This window comes from Mus pahari, chromosome 3 (genome assembly GCF_900095145.1).
Source record: "Mus pahari chromosome 3, PAHARI_EIJ_v1.1, whole genome shotgun sequence".
In the NCBI taxonomy this organism is placed as follows: Eukaryota; Metazoa; Chordata; class Mammalia; order Rodentia; family Muridae; genus Mus; species Mus pahari.
The window spans coordinates 108483847-108504465 of NC_034592.1; the positions used below are offsets into that span (position 1 = coordinate 108483847).

Consider the following 20619-nt stretch of genomic DNA (forward strand, 5'->3'; position numbering starts at 1 on the left):
TGGCATATGCAATTGTAGTGAAAGAGATTTCTCTAAAATAATCGTGTTGAAATCCTTGTTCAGGTCTTGCTTAGGCAGTCATATTGGTCACAGGAAGAACTTGCTGATCATGTCTAGGAGACACTCTCCCACAGCAGATTTCCTGGTCCTCTAGCTCTTAAAATCATTATGCCACCTCTTCCACAATGTTCCCTGAGCTTTAGATGCAGAGCTGTGTTGTAGATGTACCAGTTGGGGCTAGGCAACCCATGGTCAGTTCTCTACATCTTGAACAGGTATGGTTTCTGTCATTCTCCCCATCTACTGGAAAGAGAAGTTTCTTGGATGAGGAATGAAGACTGCACTTAAGGCCATGAGTATGAGCCCTTAGGATTCAGTTAAGAATGATGCTATTTCAGTAAAGCAGCAAGTAGTATGATCTCCTCCTCTAAGATCCAGGACTTCACTAGATTTCCAGTCCCAGGCATGGTCTCCCTCTTGTTGAGCGGGCCTTAAGTCCAATTAGAGAGCTGTTGGTTACTGCCAAGAAATAAGAGCCATTATTGCATCTTACCATGCTGGACATTGTTGTAATTCATGGGCAGTCAGAGCTGGATAAGGCTATGGACTGCTTCCCTCCTGTGGAAGCTTCCATAGAACCTTCTAGTACTATAAAAGCTAGTCCTCAGGAAAAAGGTTTCCGGGGTCGGGTCCACCTTGTATCCTCTGAGTTGTGTGTCCTATCTACTTCGATTTTTTTTTTTCTGGCTTTGCTGCTGTTATATTTTCTATCTAAAAACAAGAATGAAAAACGTACAGCTTGCATTTAGAGTGTGCATTTGCTTTGTGTATTATGCTAGTCTCTTCAAGCTGATATCTGTGATGGAGCTGAAAACATCACCTCTCCTACCCCTTACTGCTCCAGGCACCGGAATGTATCATAAGTTTATTCCTCTGAAGCTACTACTAGAATATGTAGTGTTTCCCAAAGAAGCCTGAACTACACCTCCTTTAAATTTCCCAGAGAACAAGCAGTGTTGAGATCAGCTTTGATGTTTGGATTCTTTCTGCTTCTTAACCAAGAAAGGGAAAATACAGTTAGATGCTAATAAAATAATTATAAGTACCAACTGTCTAGGTGAACAAAAGTGCAATGTCACGAAAATACACAGAGAACATGTGAGATTAAAAACAAACAAACATAATGACAGAAATTAGCTTGATGCCACAGCACCATGCTTTGCTATGAAGCTTCAGTAATTTATGGCACAAGCCTCATAGTAGATTCTGGATTAGAAGAAACAAACTTGCAGTTCATTATATTATACTGTAATGTAGGGCTTAATAAGAGCCTGATAAATCTTCAGTATTGCATTACAGTATGTTAATGATTATCATCATAGCTTTCCCAACATGGGCACTGCAGTGTCATCACAGATTATAATTTAAGGGAAACATTAGCAATTCAGAGCCCATATACTACAGTTAATAAACCACTGAGTAGAAATCAGCTTTCTAGGTAATTTACCAGCTAATGGCAGTCGTTTCTATACTGTGTCACAGACTCATACGACAATAACTTTTTGTATAAATAAGATCGATGCTCATAACATTATAACTCGTTCACTGCGGCAAATCACCCTGTACTGATGACTAATGTTTCTTCTTAATAAATTAATTTATTGCCTGACAACACACCAAAAAAAATGTGACATTTCATATTTTTCACATCCCAGAGGTATTTAGCAAGTTTGCCAATTACAACAAAGAATCCAGATTGCACTGGTAGTAAACAAAGCGATAGAGTGTGAGTCGAAATTGAGTACCCTGTGTAAGTACCACGCGATTTATGACCCGCTCAGAGCACGGTGATACTGCTGTGTCTGATTGAGTGGCTTCAAAAAATAAAGACAGATGGCCGAGCAGTAAATAATTGCTTGATTGGAAGGCAGGACTGCAGGACTGCTCCCTGCCGTCAATCCAGCCTGACTCCACCTGGGGATCAGCAACTGACCCACGTACGCACGTGTGGCTTCAAGGTGATTGGCCAAGGCAAGAGTTCTAATTTAATAATGAATAAAGGAAAAGGGGGCTGTAAGATGGACGAGAATACGACTGCCCTCTAGCTTTCTCTGCTCCTCCTCCTGCTGTCCTTAAGATTCAAAGCAGATGGTGAATTATAAGCCCCGTAATGATGTCTTTTTAAAAAATGACACAGTAGAATGCATGAGGCAATTTTGGTCACTAAATCCAATTTCGAAATGCAGTCTCTCCAGTTGCGTTTACCGTGTGGCCGGTTTATGAAGCACTTGGGAACAGGGTGACGGCTATTCAAAGAAGTCTGGGTATCTGGTCTCACTAGAGTTGTTTTGGGGTATGCAGGAAGAAAGTTATTCAAAACCTGCTCTCAACTGACAACCTAAAGGTCATTTACTCGCTCTACTACAGCCCTGGGATTCTCCCGCAAAATCTTTAATAGAGAAGGGCAGGCAGATATCATGATTGAGTCACTGACAAAGAGTAAAGAGTAGCGGTTCTCAACCTGTGGGGAAAACAGAGATATTTACTTTATGATTCATAGCAGGAGCAGAATTACAGTTATGAAGTAGCAATGAAGATAATTTCATGGTTGGGGGGTTCAATATAACTGTGTTAAAGGGTCCCAGCATCAAGAAGGTGGAGGACCACTGGTAATGGGGATTAGACAATAGGGTGAGGAGGCACCTGTAACCCCCCCCCAGCACTAACAACGCTGAAGAAAATCAGGAGTTGAACGAGAGCCAGCCCAGGCTACGAAGTGAGCTTGAGGCTAGCTGAGGCTACAAAAGACTCAAAGACAGGGGTGACAGAATCTAATGTTAGAATTAGACGCAGAAGACATGTCACTAGCTACATGACCTTGGACGAATCGTCTACTGCCTAAACCCAAGTTTCCTTGAGAATGAAATGCGAACTAAAACCGGCTTTCCCTACACACCTGCAGCGAAAGCTTCCTAAACACTGTCATTCATTCCTCAGTCTTCAAAGTGTGGTTGTAGCCGAGCATAGGTGCACAGGCCTGCAATCGCAGCACTTGGGGTGAGGAGGCAGAGGTTAAAGACAGCCTCAGCTATGTGCAGACTTCTAGGCTACAGAAGAAAGCCCTGTCTCAAAACAAAACAAAAAGACAGCAGTCATGGTGGTGGTGGTGGCTATGGCTGTGGCATGAGTAATCTTTAATGTCACCCTCCTGGCTCCATTAAGTCACCTCCTCCTTTGTGACTAATGGTTATTTTGCAACACAACTGGCTGGTATCCTGAAATGTTTTAGCAAAGTCTACTGTTCTTCCTGCCCCTCATTTCCAGTGCGAACAAAGGTGTGCAGTACATCAGATATAGCTGAAAAGCCAGGCCATCGAAGGCCACTTCCGTTTCACGCTGTAATGTGAGGAGGTGTCCGGGATGGGGGGGGGGGTCTTCCAGCTCCCACGAAGTAAACAGTGAAGAATAATCTCTGATGAAAACTGGAAAGCTCACTGTGCAGTGGAGATGGCCCCATTTTGTGGCCTTGAGACCCAAGATGGCTAGGCAAGCCGATTTCAGAACTTTGGTCTGTCTCTTCCTGGATCCGGGGTTCTGCAGTGTGCTCGACCTGGAACAAACCTCCGGAGTAACTAAGACAGCAAACTCCTTTACAAAAGAGGATGTAGACCATCTTTGCCCAAGCAGAGCACTTGGGGTACTTGGTTGTAGCTAAAGACAGGGTGGGCTGGAGCCTGTCAAGGAAAGAGAAGGGAGGGGCCCCTCCTCTGTGCTGCCATTACAGCTGTCTCCAGGAAACTCACAGCTAAACTCCAGGAGAAGAGTGTCCCGGCTGGAGCTCTGAGAGGCCTCCCATACAACCCAGATCATTAGAGCCTGCCCTAAGATGACTAAGAAGCTCAAGAACCATCACTGGGGGTGTGGCTTGGCATCCTGTGCCTGCACGTGTTTTAGATAGTTTAATGAAGAGGCTGGCGGTTAATAGAAACACCTGTTAAGTCGTCGTAGCAAGCCACGAGAAGGCCTTCACACTGGGAAACACATAGGCTGACGCCCAGCTAACCTCTGTGCTCAAGTCCTGACCTTGCTCCATGACAGCCATGCGCGTTATTTAACCTCTCGGAAGGCTGGTTTCTTCCCGTACAAAGCAAAAGAGAATAATTGAAGCTATTTCTAAGCTGTTTGGGAAAGAATAAACCATAGCGCCCAGAGAGTGTGCAATAAGCGGGGTTAAAACAGCGCCTGGCCCTTTCAAACGCTTCGTGTGCTTCACATGAGCAGACCCACTTCCAGAAGCAGCACAGAGAGCCTGCCTGAGGAACACATCACTTCTCTGTTTCTCCCGAGGCTCCAAGACGGAAGGCTGTTTATTCGTTTTATGAAGCTCATCAGGTGGGGAAAAGAAAGTGTTCTTGTGTCTCAGTCCACGGGAGGCCCGAGGCGTAGAAAGAGTGAATGACTGAAGCCACAGAAAACCTGAGCTCTCCTGGGCTGTGGCCCCGACGCACTGTAGATTGCCCTCACCTTTTAAAGTCAGGGCAAGAACGACCCGCCCGAACTCTTAACACCATCAGCTGTATTCCCCAGCCTTCCTATGGCTGCTTGTCTTGAGAACCTTTGAAGCTTTGGGGAGATCACATGGGTGACTCGACTCTAAATCTCATGCCACTGGCAAAAGATTAATTGCTAAAACCTGGAGAGGGGCCAGGTGGTTCTGAGTAGCTGGCTAACAGCAGCATCCGAGGGGTGTGACAGTGTTCTGACAGATTTAGTTCATGTGGAATTGCCCCTTTACAGAGAGCTAAGGCGCTGGGTTCCGAGGGCTGATGTTTACAGAAGTCCTAGCAGGGTTTTATAACAGGGAATCTACAGTTTCTGCATTCTCCCTTGGAGGATGGCTTACTCCCCAAGGCTGGATTCTCAGCAGGCAATGAGATAGGAGATGTGACACGAGTTGAAGAATATGCGTGTTAGCTCAGCACTGTTACGTGACTGTAAACTCTCACTTGCTAAGGTCGAGGAGAGATTATATAGTATATTTTATACTGAGGGAGAGATAGGAAAGAGACAGAGAAAGAGGGAGGGAGGGGGAGGGAAGAGAGAGAACTTGCAACTAGGAACTTCCCAACACAATCAAAACTCAGAGAAGCTAAAAAGGGAGCCAGATGCAACCCCACAGCCTGGCCGGTGACCTGAGCCTTCTGAAGGAGATTTTGCACCGTCTGACTCTTGGTTTAGACTCAAGCGCTGTGCATGACTTCTCAGCTACCCGCTCTCTGGCATCCTCTCAGAAACCTGGGCTCTCTTTCCTTCTTTGGCTCTGGGTGCTCACACCATGGGGTTGTTTTGTTTTCTCCACGTAGGAGACAATAATGGGTGCCTGATATTTTGTTCACTGCAGTTTATGTTCAAAGATCAGAGACGTCGCTTATAAGATCTGATGCTCTTTCTGTAATTTGCTCCCCATCCCCTTTGGCCTTTTGAGATAGTCTTGTACTAGCCTGGGGCTGGCATTAAGCTTACTTGTCTAGCCGAGGAGGACCCTAGAAATCCTGGTCTCTCGAGTGCCCGTGCTTCCCGTGCTGGGATGACGTGTGCACCGCCATGCAGTACCTTTCTATGGTTCCTGCTCCTAGTTTAATGTTCCCATTCAGAGGCCTGGCTATGTGTGGAGGCATTCGTGCCCATCATATGTGCCCAGCATACTTCTGCCATTGTTACTGCTGCTTTTTGAAAACCTTACCTGTTAACTTGATCTGTAAGTCGGTGATGACGCAGCAGTGACATCATCTCACTAGATGGGTTTTCTGAATGGTTTAAATAAGAAGTAGCCATTCTTGCCCTCACAAATAAAAGCCCCGTGACTTCGTGCGTGGAGCTGTTTTTCTGAGCCAGCTGTTATAACTTCCTGAATACAGCTTACCAAACACATTACTTTTTTAATGATTGAGACAGAAAATTATCAAACCATGTGCATATTTGCGTGTATCCTATTCTATAACTATGTGAAGCGCAGGATAATACATAAGATTGTTCCTGGAAACTTTGTTCCTCGGCGTGAAATTGCTGACTCTGTCTACTCCCTTCAGATGAACTGGAGAAACTGGAACAGGAGAGATTGGCTCTGGAGGCCGCAATCAAAGACAACGAGTGTGAGGAGGGCAAGGGGGGCATCCGAGGCTTGTTTAAGAAGGCTGGCAAGCTGAACATTACCAAGCCAGCCCCCAAGAAAGGTGAGCACTTTTAAATCTTAAGAGCCTGATTTCAAGATGGGTACACAGACGATCATCACGATGGGGCAGAAGAAACATCCAAGACCCTGAGTATGGGTAGGCACCAAAACATCTCTTCCAGGAAAGCGGCATCATGAAGCACTGTATGCCTCCTTACTGTATATATATATAATATATAAATATATATGTAATATTTAATATATATTAAAAAGTAATAGGGAGTTAGCTAGTGCTTAGGCAGACCGGCTGCCTCGGAATGTCTGCTGAGATGGAAAAATAGAAAATTTAGAACCAGCAATGCCCATCAACGTATCGATACGATCCTTACCTTGCAGATGTGTCAGGGGCATACAGTTAGCTAGTATACAAGGCAAAGGGAATACAGCTAGAAACATCTCTGTCACTAACCAGAATGAGAGGCTGGGCGCTCCGCTTACACGGATTACTGCCTGTAGTTTTAGTTTAGTGGTAAGCTTATCTCTGCGTGTCTGGAAGACATCCCGAGGACAGAGGATCAAAAATGAGAGAATTTGTTTAAGTTATAGAAACAGGAGAGTTGTTTATCTATTTACTTTTGAAAATCACCTTCTTTCCCAAGCGTGAGTAAATTTGATTTTAATCAGGTCCACGGTGCCCTCTGCTGGTCAAAAATCAGAATGCACATAGAACACCAGAGACGGGTAGGCACTGGTTCACTATCAGGGGCAGGACCCAAACTGAAGTACTGCTGGCTCCTGGTCTAGGGTGACAGCAGCTCTAAAAGACCACTTTCTGACCTGCGAATAGTCCAATTCTGTTGGCTTATGCTGGTGTATGTAGCCCAAGGTTGACATTTCACCTCGGGAATATAAGGGTGACAGGAAATACAAACACAATCCGTATCCCACACATGGTGCAAAGCCTTATTTTTTTGCACCAAGTTTTAAAAAATCATTTGTTTTTAATGTATGTGTTTGTGTTTGTGTGTGTATAAGTATCAGAAGAGGACACTAGATGACCTGGAGCTGGCGTGTCAGGGGTTTATAAGCTATCTGACGTGGGCGCATGACTCCTGGGGACCCACATTTGTCCTTCAGAACAACTGCGCTCAAACGCTGAGCCAGCTCCCCAGCTCCCTCCCACACACTTAAAGTATCATTCCCCTCCCCAAATGGTGCACACCTTCAATCCCAATACTCGGGAGGCAGAGGCAGGAAGATCTCTTGTGAGATCCAGGCCAGCCTGGTCTACAGAGTGAGTTCCAGTATATCTAGAACTACGTAGGGAAACCCTGTCTCAATACACACATACACACACACACACACACACACTCCCATGTTTAAATATGAAGTTGGAACTGATGTAAAATTAGTAATTAGGGCCTCTGAGGTGTCTCAGCAGGTTCCACCAGGCCTGACCACCCATGTTTGATCCCTAGAACCCACATGCTGGAAGGAGAAAGTAACTCTCCCCTAGTTGTCCTCTGATTTCCATATGCATGCCATGGCACATATGTGCCCACACATACACATGTGCAAAATAAATAAGTGCTTAAAATTTGTAATTAGAATAAGGCTTTAAAAATCATTTCTTTTCCCATTGTTGTCTTATTTGTAATAAGTAATCTCTAGTAAGTGGTACAGTCTGGAAAAGCAATGGAAAGTTCAAGGTCAAAGCTCAGTCCTCTGCTCTTCTGATCGAGAGGAAGCACTGGCACTGAGAGGGAGCATTGGCATCATTCTTTAAACAAGGCTTGTTCGACCTCCATCACAGCACTTGTTTTGGTTAGGAGGTACTTTTTCTGAATGTCAACCTACCGTGGTGTTCAGAAAAACAAAGTTATAATGCTGTGTACTTTCATGCCTAGGAGTTCAAACACTGCTCTACAGGGGGGGGCTACAGCCCCCGGGGCTTGAGGTGGTGACAATTCTTTTGATCAAGCCCAAACCTGCAGGCTTTCCTAATGGTTCCTCCTGGCGCTTTGATTTGCATGGAAGGAAGGGCAGAGTTTGGTCCATTCTACAAATAAATGTACTTTCTGTCTCAGAGGTCATAAGGATGTAAAAACAATCTGAGAAACTTGCCCCAGAACCGACAGGCTCAGAGCGTGGCGACAGAGGAGATCAGAGCAAAGCATCCTCAGAACCTGCTAGATCAGAGGGGAGCTCTAAAGAGGCTTTCTCAGAAGACTAAGCACAGGGCCAGCCAGCACTGCCTCTTCGCATCAGAGCCAGGAAATAACAATTCCCAAAGGCAAGGACACTAGAAATAATATGGACGGCATGCCAAAGAATACCCAGTGATGAGGGTTAGGAAATAGGCCTGGTTCGCCTGATACTCCTCTGTATCCACGTCAGAGTCAAAAACTTTTAAACATGATGCTGGAGAGATGGCTCGGTGTCTAAAAGCACTGCTATTTGTCCAGAGGACCCAATTCCTAGCACCCACATGGCAGCACACACTTGTCAACTCCAGTTCCAGGAAATGTAACATCCTGGGCTGAACTCCAAGGATACACACATAAAAATAAATTGGGATTGGAAAGATGGCTCAGCAGTTCTGTTCTTCCAGAGGAAGAGGACCTAGGTTCAAGTACCCACATCAGGTGGCTTAAAACCTGTAATTCCAGCTCCGTGAAGATTCAGTACGTCTGACCTATGCAGGCACCTGCAGTCGTGTACACATAGTACACACACACACACACACACACACATACACACACACACACACATACATACACACACACACATACATACACACACACACACGGAAAACATAAAAATAATCTTTAAACAAATTAATAAATATTTTAGAAAATATTAATCACTTCTAAGTATTATATATGCAACCTCCATGTCTCCTGGACTTTTTTTTTTTCATCATTTACAAAAATTCATACAACTTACCCTTAATTAAACTTAACTTAAAATTTCAGAAGGTTGGGTACCTATTTAGCGCTGTCACACGCCATACTCATAACTGGAGCATACATAACTGGGCTAAAACACGGCACAAGAAAGCTGCCTTGGTAGCTCACTTGTTCTGAAAATAATCCTTTTATTAACATACAGAATTAGGGTCCATGATAGTGTTTTTCAGGCAAGGTTTGGTTTTGTTGTTCCTTTCCGGCTTTGTCCCCCTTCTCTCGTAACCCCCACCCTACCCCCCATGGCCTCCTTCTACATCCATGTCGCATGTGACGCTGTTCTCCCCTCCCAGCCAAACTCACACACACTGCTTATGCTTTCATGGTCTTCTGAACAAAACCAAAGCAGAATAAAAACCCCGTAAAGGAGCAAAGACTTACTTTGGCTCCTGATTTCATGAGGAGCCCCCATGGCTTGCTTCATCTCTGGCAGCAGAAGCCCGAGGCAGACGCTGTTCATGTCGGGCAGACTAGAAAGCACACAGGCCCTATGAATCAGAGCCAGGCTATAACGGAAGGGCCACCTCCACTGAACTACTTTCTCCAGCTGTGCTGAGCCTCTTAAAGGTTCCTCAACCTCCCCAAATATCACCATCAGCGCGGGGTGGGGGGGGACTCAAAATGTAAGCTTTTCATATTTTGGGGTATCTTTGACGTTTAAGCCACCACATGCCTAAGTTATAATTCCATTGTGAGAATAAGGAGCTAAAACTAGCCCGCTGTTTCTATCCTCAAAAGACAAATAGATGCTCCACTGTGTCTTCCATTTCAGACGGCAACATCAGCACCATCCAGTCGATGCACGTCGGGGAGTTCAATCAGAAACTGGTGGAAGCCAGTGCTCAGTTTAAAAAGAAGCAGGGAAAAGGCACGATTGATGTTTGGTGGTTATTTGATGATGGAGGTAAGCCATCCAAAGTGTTCACCGAGGAGTGATGATGGAGGTAAGCCATACAAAGTGTTCACTGAGGAGCAGAACTCCTGCCTTGTTATTTTAACAAAGTTCATGTATGTGAGAGGTTGTCAGCTCGAGAACCCCGTTTCTGAGTTCCCAAAGACCACAAGTCATTTAACAGCTTTGATAACGGGGATGGATAAAAATAACACTCTAGTCTTTTCCTCTCAATTTCTCTCATCTTCTCTGTGGTAATTCACTCTTTATTCCAGGGTTAACACTGCTTATCCCATATATCTTGACTCTCAGAAAAAAATGGAAAGATTGTAAGTTAAGAATCTATGTTGGAGGAAAGATCAACCGCATCGAAGAGGAAAAAATTTCGTGAGTAACTTGTGGCTCAGCTTTCTAGGTCCTCTGAGGACAGGCTACTCCGCTGCTTTAGATGTTTTTGAGAGAACTAGGCATGGTGCACACCTTAATTACCAGCACTGGAGAGGCAGAGACAGGCAAATCTTTCTGAGTTTGAGCCCAACCTGGTCTACTACACAGGGAGCTCAAGATCAACCTAGGTCAGATGTTGAGTTCCTGGCAAGCCAGGACTATATAGTGAGATCCTGTCTCTTGGAAGGAAGGAAAAAAGGAAGGAAGGGAGGGAGGGAGGAAAGGAGAGGGAATGAGAGGAAAGGAGAGGGAAGGAGGGAGGGAGGAAGGGAGGGAGGGAGGGAGGGAGGGAGGGAGGGAGACAAACAGAGACAGAGACTTTTAAGCTAAAATTGCATCATATCTTTGTAGATTTTCCATTAGTGCAGTCACTGGAAGCAGAAGCATCCACATGCGAAGAACAAATGTCCAAGAGCATGGCTAACTCACACTGTCATGGGAAACCTGGGGAGGCGCCAGCAGCTCTTGGTCTTTCATGCAGGCTTAAGTCCTGAGATCTGTGACTCCCAGAATCCCACAATAAAGACAGGACTCTCGTTCCATCCATTTTTATAGTGTCTTCTCCCTCTGAGGAGAATGTAATTATGGTATATCCATATGTGCGCTTACATTTTTTTTTTTTTTTGAGACAGGGTTTCTCTGTGCAGACCTGGCCATCCTGGAACTCACTTTGTAGACCAGGCTGGCCTCGAACTCAGAAATCCGCCTGCCTCTGCCTCCCAAGTGCTGGGATTAAAGGCGTGCGCCACCATGCTCAGCGTGCGCTTACATTTTATAGCAAGAATATACTTCTATTTATATTTACTTTCAATGGAAAAATTACAATGGTCATGCAATAATATTGCACATATTGATTCCTCTTAAGAGGTGGATAGATAGGTAGATAGGTAGATAGATAGATAGATAGATAGATAGATAGATAGATAGATAGATAGATAGATACGCTGGCCTGGAATTCACTGTACAACCCAATGTGGCTTAACTCACAGTCCTCCTACTTCAGTGCACTATGCTAGCAGGTGTGTCCCACCTCAGCTGACCTCTGGGCTTACTTTATGCCTTCAGTGGAATACACTTAACATCTCTATCGAGTATGTTAATGTAAATCAAAACTGAAAAGCCTCCGTCTGAAAGCCACACTGATTGCTTTTGATACCTTAACTCAAACACAAAGGCACTTTTGACAGAAAGTAATTACATAGGCACTAGTGATGTGGTTCCCCCCCCCCTCTCTTTTCAGAATGGCTTCTCTTCTCAGCAAATTCAGGATAAAATTTGCAGACATCCATATAATTGGAGACATCAACATTAAGCCAAACAAAGAGAGGTATGAATTGTTTAGCAAGCTAGGCTGACCCCTGCTTCTCTGTCTCATGTTGCTTAACAAAGGGTGAAAATGTAACGCATTGACTGTAATGACTTCTTAATAGATGTTAAAGAAATGCTTTCACTAACTATGTGCAGAACCACCCAGTCCATTTTAACAGAGAGAAAAGGGTTTGGGTGAGAAACTTGAGGAGAGGGTCCCCATCCCAAGGTGAGATTTGGTTCCAGGAACTAAGTGGCTCTGTGCTTAGGGCCTATGAACTTTTAATGGAGGCTCTAAAACTATCTGAGACCTAGAATGGTGATTTATAAGCCCCACTCCCTTGTTCTATGCTGAGCACAAATTAGCCACCCAAGTTAGTCTTGTTGTAGTGGAGTTTGGCTTCATTACTTATCTTCCTAAACGAGTAGTTATTTCTCTTGTCCTTTACCCCTCAACCTGGTTTTCTCTCCTCAGAGAGTCCTGTTTCCTTCCTGGTTTGCCATCCTAGCCTCCATTCAGCTGCTGCAGCCACTGCCCTGTGTCCTTATACTTTCTGTTCTGTCACTGAGCCTGTGATATGGCACCTTCATGAACTGGCTTCTCCATTCTGGGTGTACCTACTTGTCACCGTACAGACACACGTTGTCTTACTACGATGACCCTCACCCCATGATGTCTTCTCAGGGCATTTTTATTTTTGCTCTGTGTCTAAATTTTATTCCAGATACCACTGGTGTCCCTCACACAATGCTATCCTCCTCAAAGAGAGTCACTTCCCTTCTGTAAGAAACCAGTAAATTAGGTTTCAGAGTTTTACAGATTTTCTTCCTGCTGTATCAAAGTTGCAAAGTAAACTAACATAAAATAATGGAGGTGACTATTGTACACTGTCCTGAGAAAAGAGGCCATCTGCCAGAAAGAGGGTGCAGAAGAGACGTCCTCATCTCTCACCCGTCTACCACCCTTTGGCCATTGCTTTGTAAAATGCCATGGCCCCTGCTGGCCACTCACACCCCAGGCTTTGAAAGAGACCCTAGTTTAAAGCATAAAGTAGTTGTTTGGCCCATAGCACCCGTGGCCTCTGGCAGCAAGTTGGGTAGTGCAATCAAACAGAGAAAGCTCTTCTGGATGGATGCAGCTCCTGACCCAGTGGCTGGAGAGGTGGCTCGGCAGTTAAAAAACGCTAGCTGCTCTTACAGAGGATCTAAGTTCAATTCCCAGCACCTACAAGGTAGCTCACAGCCATCTGTATGGGATTGATTCCCTCTTTTGGTATTCTTGGAGACAGAGCATTCATATGCATAAAATACATGCAGAAACAAATCTTAGAGAGGTAGGTGGGGAAGAATACTGTCCCAATTTCAGCTCCCATCGTGGTCTTCATGGCTGAGCAGTCTTTGTCACCATTGACAACTATCCCCAGGTCACTATTTTTGTCTTGTTCACCTGGTGTTATACAAAGTCAGTGATCTGCTTGTGGGGGCTAGTGTTAAATTATCTTTCAATCACCTTTGGTAAATCTTTCAATAACTGTGAAATGTTGCCACCTCAGAGGCATTTGACAGAACAAAAGCCAACTAAATGAGAAAATAATTGAGCATGAGAAATGTTGGATATATAGTGGTTAGATTCCATTTTTATTGTATAAACTGAATTAAAAGTCATGGGCCGAAGACAACAATCTTTATATGGAAATCAAGAAGAAACTGAAGGCAATTAACTAGATAATTTAGCTAAGATACTAGATGTTAGAGTAATCCAAAAAGAAAAAGAAAAAAGAACCACTATTAAAGATTACTGTGAAGGAAGAAATCTTATGTGAGCTAAGGAGAAAAATTTAAATTCATATCCTATTTGTGAAATGAAAATATATCATTTTCCTCCTTCCCTTTCCTCTCTCAAGGGGAAAGCTTTATACAGTTAAAATAATGCTAAACCTTGGTATAAAGAAAATTACGTAGAATGCAGTACAGTTATGAGTTAATTTTAAAATGATGAATTAAACCTCATTTATATTTAACAGCAGATATTACAGATATGTCTGAGAGTCAGTTAAAAGGTGCTTTTAAAAAAAAAATCACTTGGGGCCTGGAGAGATGGGTCAGCATTAAGACCACTGGCTGTTCTTCCAGAGGACCAGGGTTAAATTCTTAGGACCTACATGGTTCCAATGAACTGTTCTAATGTCCCTGGGCATCAGGCATTTTTGGAGCATGGACATGCATGCAAGCAAAACTCCCATACATATAAAAATAAATAAATCTCATTTTTTTTCTCAAATTTAAAAAAGGAAAGAAAAATCAGGTAAAGGAGAATGGAAATGGTGGCTGCTTTAAGATCAGCTGGCTGAGACAGCAAAGGGCTAGCTAGGGACAAGCAATCAGAGGAGGAGTGGGCAAAGAGTCTCCTCGCAATGCAGTGTCCCTTAGCTATGTTTCAAATGTAAGTGAAAGAAAACCTCAGAGTGACTTAGATGACAGAAATGATTGTCACATACAATCAAGTGCCAGTGTAAGCTGGCTTTCAATTAAACAACCTAGAAAATAAGCTTTATAACAAAGGACTGATTCTTTTTTCATTTTTCCTGTTCTATCTTCTTGAATAAAGCTGCCAATCAAAGTTTATTTAGCTTATCAAAGCAAGATGACTGACAATAGCAACTAGGACTACATACTTGTTCCCATCTATTCAGTAGGAGAAAAAGTCTCCTACTAAACTAGTCTCTTTCTAGTCATTGAAGTCAGGACTTGTACTCCACTGAGGATACATTGTCTCCCTACACCACAGGGCCAGCCATGATAGGCACCAAATCCTGGGTGTATATTGGTTCAAAACTGACTTTTGCTCAGCCCTTATAGAAATGTGTCAGTATTAGTTGACGTTGTAGGTGGAACAGTTCTCACCTGAGATACTGTGGAAACAACTACAGTTTCCACTCTACCTCTGTTTTCTTGGGAAATCATTTTTATGCTGTATTTTCGAGCCAGGTTCTAGAAAAATCTAACTCTACAAAAGTAAGAACATGTAGAGTTTAAACAGTGCTTTCCATATTAAAACCAGGTTCTGGAGCTGGCCAGCATGGTGCTCCCTCACTTTCCCAAGGCAATCAATCACCCACACCATCTGCTGCTCTCATAAGACTACCAGTGGCCATGGTCACTCCCTTCTCTAGGCCAGGTTAGCTATGCCAAGGACAAAAGTTGGAGTAATAATCCAGGATCTGCATCTTACTGACCGTCTTCACAGCTCTCTGAAGGCTGACACTGTTGGAAGTCGCAGCAAATGAAAGTATTGTTGAAATAATAATAGGTCACTTCAGTTCTCTTGCTCATCCATCATCCATCTCCCCTACTTTCTGTGAGTCAGCACAATAGAAATCTATGGCACTCAGTATCTTTTCAGTCCTTAACAGAGGCTTACTGGGAGAGACAATTTTACTCCTTTGTAATCTTTGTAATTTGCACTTTTATCTGCAAATCCTAAATCAGGCCAGCTGATGGGATAATTAAATTCATCACTTCATATTTTAATGTCTTAACCCCAAAGCGTATGGATTCTAATTATCATTCATCCTAAAGTTACTAAATTGTAAGTAAGCTAAATTATATAAAACCAAAGAAAATTATTCATAGTCGAGACCTTCTCCAGCAGAGCTCTGAAGACAACTCCTTTCATAAATTATAAGCTTTACTTTGCGCTGCGGTTTGAAGAATAAATCTTAAGAGATTATCATGTAAGACAAGAATGAGATTCTCCTTGCAATTTTTAAATGTTCCATAGCTCTCACACACAGCTTCTCGCTTTCTCTTCAATGATTTATTTTTAGGTGCCCTAAGATGGCCTGAGATTTTTAGGCATTAAATGTTATTGATTTTTGTCCTCCCGCTTAACACAAACATGAATAATAGTCATTTGAAAATCTCAGACAGCAACATCAAACACCAGGACAAGGACACCATTATTTCTGGCAGACACTTTTGCACAAGAAGTGTTAAGCCTGTGGGAGCCCAGGCTATTTTCCTCTCTGCCCAAAGCCTTCTTAACAGTGGGCATTGCTGGTTGACTGCCAGTGAGGAGGGCCCCCAGCTCTCAATGAAAAGAGGTCATCTCTCATCTACAGAAACTGATAGTCCCGCATTGATCAGCATAACAAGCAAATGGACACTCAGGTGTGGACTTAAGTGGGTACAGCATAAGTGTGTCTTTATCCACATTATGCAGAAAACGTATCTGTGCATTAATTACTATCTATGTGCTCATGAATTAATAATACTGATGATCCTCACCAATGAACAAGGCCTCAAACACACCACCACTTGCTTTCACTGTGGAGGGAGTGCTGTGCCCATGGCTTCTCCACCCCGCAAAGATGACTCTTAAAAGATTTGCATACTATTCAGCTCTGATTCCACGCATCTGTGAAATAATGAGTCCGTTTCCCACTGTGAGACCTCCTTTACAATTCCAATTTCAGCTGGAAAGTCTTTGAAGAGATGATTGAACCTTATCGGCTTCATGAAAGCCACAAAGATTTGACCACTGCTGAGAAATTAAAAAGAGAAAGTCCATGGAAAATTACAGATGCAGAACTGGAAGCAGTCAAGGAAAAGGTAAGGACTTGTCTTCCTAAGTTTTCACTTTACTGTCTAATTAGATCAAAGGGGTTGATTTCAAAATATGAGACATCTGGTCAACCTGTCTTCCTGAGCACCCTGCATTTTTAGGTGCTTTTCAATCATATGACTGCATATAATCATTTAGAAAATCTTTCCTTTTTTTTTCTAGAAAATAACCTATTTTTAAGTTAACAAAACAAGTTATTGGTTCATATTGTGATGTCTCCTTTGAAATGTATTTTTAATAACCTAAAATAAGTCATTAATCATGCAATGTGGTAAAGGTAAGTTTAACACAATTTAAACAATAGCAGAGACCTGTTAAACATAGCTGTGAAAAACTAACAAAAATATCTATAGAAATTATGATGTATTGTTTAGAATAAAGAATACAGATGTTGTACCTGATGCTAGCAAGATAGCTCATTAGATGTCCCAAGTTTAATCCCCAGGTCTTACTGTTCAAGCAGAAAATATATTCATAAAAAGTTGTCCCCTGACATCTACAAACAGTGTAATACACACACAGGAATGATAAAGTAACATTGTGTGTGTGTGTGTGTGTGTGTGTGTGTGTGTAAGTTGAATCTGGCACACACCATAAGATGGATGAAAAAGGATGAGCTTTCCTAGACAGCCTGTAATGCCAGCACTCTGGAGGCCGAGGCAAGAGGATCACAACCCCTAGGCCAGCCTGAAGCAGACAGAGAACAACCAGAAGTTTCTCTCTGGTCTGAACTTAAATTGAACTGGTGGGTAGTTCTGATAATGAAAACAAAACAAACAAACAAACAAACAAAAAACAGGGATGCTGATCTAAGTACAAAACTCAACATCTTAATTGGACGTTAAAGGACAAGGGTCACAGGAGCTTCAAAACTACAAACACAGATAAACTGTATTAGGATCTAAGCTGGGAAACTTAGAGGAAGAAAATATTAAGTCTATCAGTATCAGGAAAACAACCCTGGGATAGAACAATAAATTGTGCGTGGAACTGAGTATCCAGTTTTTACAGAGACATAGCGTATAATTAAGCAATGCAGACACCTGAGGGTGGTTCTGACCCAGTGAAATACAAAAGTAAGTATTATTCTCATCACTGTAAAATAATTTTCCAATAATTTTACAATGGTGGCTTATTACAGGAAACTAGTCCCATAGGAATATTGTCAGGGAGCTGAAGGAAAACAGAACAAAACCTACCATCTTAAGCTATCAAAGCACTAGCAAGGTTCAGTTGGCTTTCTTCAAATGAAAGTCTGTTCCCAAACTCTCTGTTCTGGTCTTTTTGTTTGTTTCTTTGTTTGCTTTGGTTATCTGTCTTGTTTGCTTTACACCCCCAGAAACTCATTAGCCACCATATTACAATGACAATCCAGACTCACTTTACATTTCTAAAATTTCCCATGAAGCCTTGCAACATTAAATCATCATTTTTAAGAGCACACCCTATTTAGTTTTAGAAATGGCTTTTAAAAATGGTATCTTCGGCTTATCTATGACTTGAGGTGAGAAGATAAATTCTCATTCAGAATTCTGGTAGACCTGCACTCAACTCAGTCTCAATACTGTCCACAGAGTTACCGCCAAGTTCGCCTGAACGAGCTCTTACAGGAACACTCCAGAGCGGCCAACCTCATCGTGTTGTAAGTGTCGAGAAAGATTTTTTTTTTTTTTTTTTTAAGATAGGTTGGCCAGTGTAGGAGTGAAGGAAGATAAATGTCTCCCTAAGACAGGATGACAGAATCCTGGGGACTTCAGCAGAACTCGCTTGGATTTTCTAGCAGTCCAACAACACTCATGGGGCTGGAAATATGTGTCCATGTTGATGCTACCCTTATAGGCCACATGGTCCCGGCTCCAGGAGCCTGAACTCTGAAATTTCCTCCCAATAGTCCCAGTGGGCCATGGGACTCACAAGCATCTTCCCTGGAGGGAAGATGCTGAGCTGCGTATGCTCATGGCTAACTCCCGGGGCTCTGTACAGTGTGGGAACAGGTCAACAAAGGCAAAAGGCCATGAGCTTTTCTATTTTCATTCGTTATAGCATGGTCCTACCAATGTTAGGAAAACACCTACTGAAAATATTACTCATAAAATGAAGATTGGTGCTAAAAAATGGGGAAATGTCCAGCTATTTCATGTTTACCTCATGAACTGCCCCAAATGTGAAGATGTATGTGTCTTAAAGTATGATGTGGCCTCGAGAACTGCTACATCTAATGTCCCCTCCAAAAAAACCAGAAAATACTGAAGGCAAAAGTAACTGCCTCCATAGGCTGGATGGAGATTTTTGATTAGATTCTTTATTTAATGAAAAATCAGAAGTTACAATTCTATTTTGTCTGTATAAATGATTAAGCCACTTTTCTCATTTATGGATGCTTGCATTATCTGAAAAATGCATCAATTTAATTTCTGTAGTCAAAGTAACGGCTGTGCTTTCCTGGGGGGGAGTGGGTGTGATAAACCTTTCATTACTAATTCAGAAGTGCAGATAATGTCCCTGCCGGCAGTAACTTTCTCTTTGGTTTTAATTTTTCTTCCCTGTTGTCAGGAGCCTTCCAGTGGCAAGAAAAGGATCTATTTCGGATTTGTTGTACATGGCGTGGCTAGAAATCCTGACCAAGAACCTCCCTCCTGTGTTACTGGTTAGAGGAAATCACAAAAATGTCCTGACATTTTACTCTTAAAGCGAGAAGGATGAGAAATGCTGTGCCTTGGTGTCTGATTAATTCCGAAACACATCTGGTTCTTTGTGTTGTAAAACCTCTTCTATGAATATACAAACCTCTGGAGACTAGCCTAACCAACTCTATATAGTTTTGTCTTTTAAAAAAGTTATTATTAATGGGAGTTTTTTTTCCCACTAGCTTACAAAACATTGAAAGCCATGAGACTCCTAGAAAAACACATTTCCATTGTTGCTGGTAAATAAGAAATTAATAAAAGCTGGCTGACATGCTTACAGGATATGCTAATCTAGCTGTGAGCTCCAGGCAAACTTTCTCTCTTGTTTCTGCAGAGTCTGCTGCCTGGCCCTGGTGCAGGCCACAGGCCCACAGCGGGCTCTCCTTAAATTCTTATTGACAGGCTGGTATGGTGAAAGCAGGTGCCTATCATAGGAAAAGACCTGCTGGGTCTGGGGCCTGATTCTGCTTTGGCCTCCTGAGAAGTTTGTGAAGATTTAAAAATCAATATCTGGAAACTCTAAGAAGGACTGAAGTCTACAAAGTGTTCAAAGCAGTTACCTAAATAAGGATTATTTAATGCAGCAGATAATAAGCTTAACCTCTGATCACACATAGCGTGCGTTTGCTGCTAGCTGGAGGTATATTAGATAGGTGAGCAAGAGACCCATGTTCCACTTAGATGAAATAGAGTCTGAACATACAAATATCTGTTGTCTTCCTGGCTAAATATTTTGGAATTTCTACCTTAGTACTACTTTATTTTTTTCTCTCTAATTAAGTGGTTTGCATAGATGAAATAAAAATCGATGATCTCGTAGAAAATTAACCTCACGGGTTTCCAATCCACTATTAAAAATGTATCTAGAGCCTACATTTACTTACTTTCTAAATATATAGGTATTTAACCCATGCTTTACAGAATAACTAAGATATAAATGGAGACACCTGGAAAATTTAAAAATACATGTGCTGATTTTTCTTCTTGTTAGTGTGTGTATAATATTTAATCACAGAAAAAAAATGCTTATATGATAAATGGCTTGGTTTTGGTTTTGTCTTTTCTTGGCATATGTTGACTGTTTGGGGGATGTTCATGGGGGCAAATTGACCTGAAATAAAATCACTACATTTCATTTGCTTTGGCAAAGTAGTATATTTTCCTTTTCTGTACTGTGAAATGGTTTGCAGATGTGAGCATGAATATTGCATCCGGTGGCCCCGCACTGCTTAATGATGGGGTTCAGGGTGAGTGTTTCTAACCTTAGCTTCGTTCAGAAGTGGGCAGAACAGAGGCAAAGAGCAAGGCCTGCGCAGCTGGCTCCCCTACTCCACCTCCCTGGACTTACCGCAGCCTCTTGGCCCTGAGGGTCTGAAACCTGACTGTTGACCGAGTGAAGCAGACCTAGATTCCTCTGAAATACTAGAGTGTGTCTCTAGGAAAGGCATGACGCGTATCTGTGAGCAACACATCCCCCTGCTGTGGACTGGTTGGGGTTGGGAGGAGTCTGGAATGGGAGGAAG

The 20619-nt window shown here is 42.7% G+C and overlaps 1 protein-coding gene across 11 annotated transcripts in view; it reads left to right on the top strand.

The window, feature by feature from the left end:
- Slc12a1 (solute carrier family 12 member 1) overlaps positions 1–20245 on the top strand; it is a 78617-nt gene extending 58372 nt beyond the window's left edge. For all 11 annotated transcript variants that reach the window (XM_029536878.1, XM_029536881.1, XM_029536882.1 and 8 more), the window contains 7 exons: positions 6090–6233; positions 9911–10042; positions 10306–10417; positions 11718–11804; positions 16261–16396; positions 17984–18051; positions 18963–20245. In XM_029536878.1, the coding sequence (XP_029392738.1) occupies positions 6090–6233; positions 9911–10042; positions 10306–10417; positions 11718–11804; positions 16261–16396; positions 17984–18051; positions 18963–19098 (815 nt within the window). In that variant the 3' untranslated portion in view covers positions 19099–20245. The remainder of the gene's footprint in view (positions 1–6089; positions 6234–9910; positions 10043–10305; positions 10418–11717; positions 11805–16260; positions 16397–17983; positions 18052–18962) is intronic.
- Positions 20246–20619: the final 374 nt, after the last annotated feature.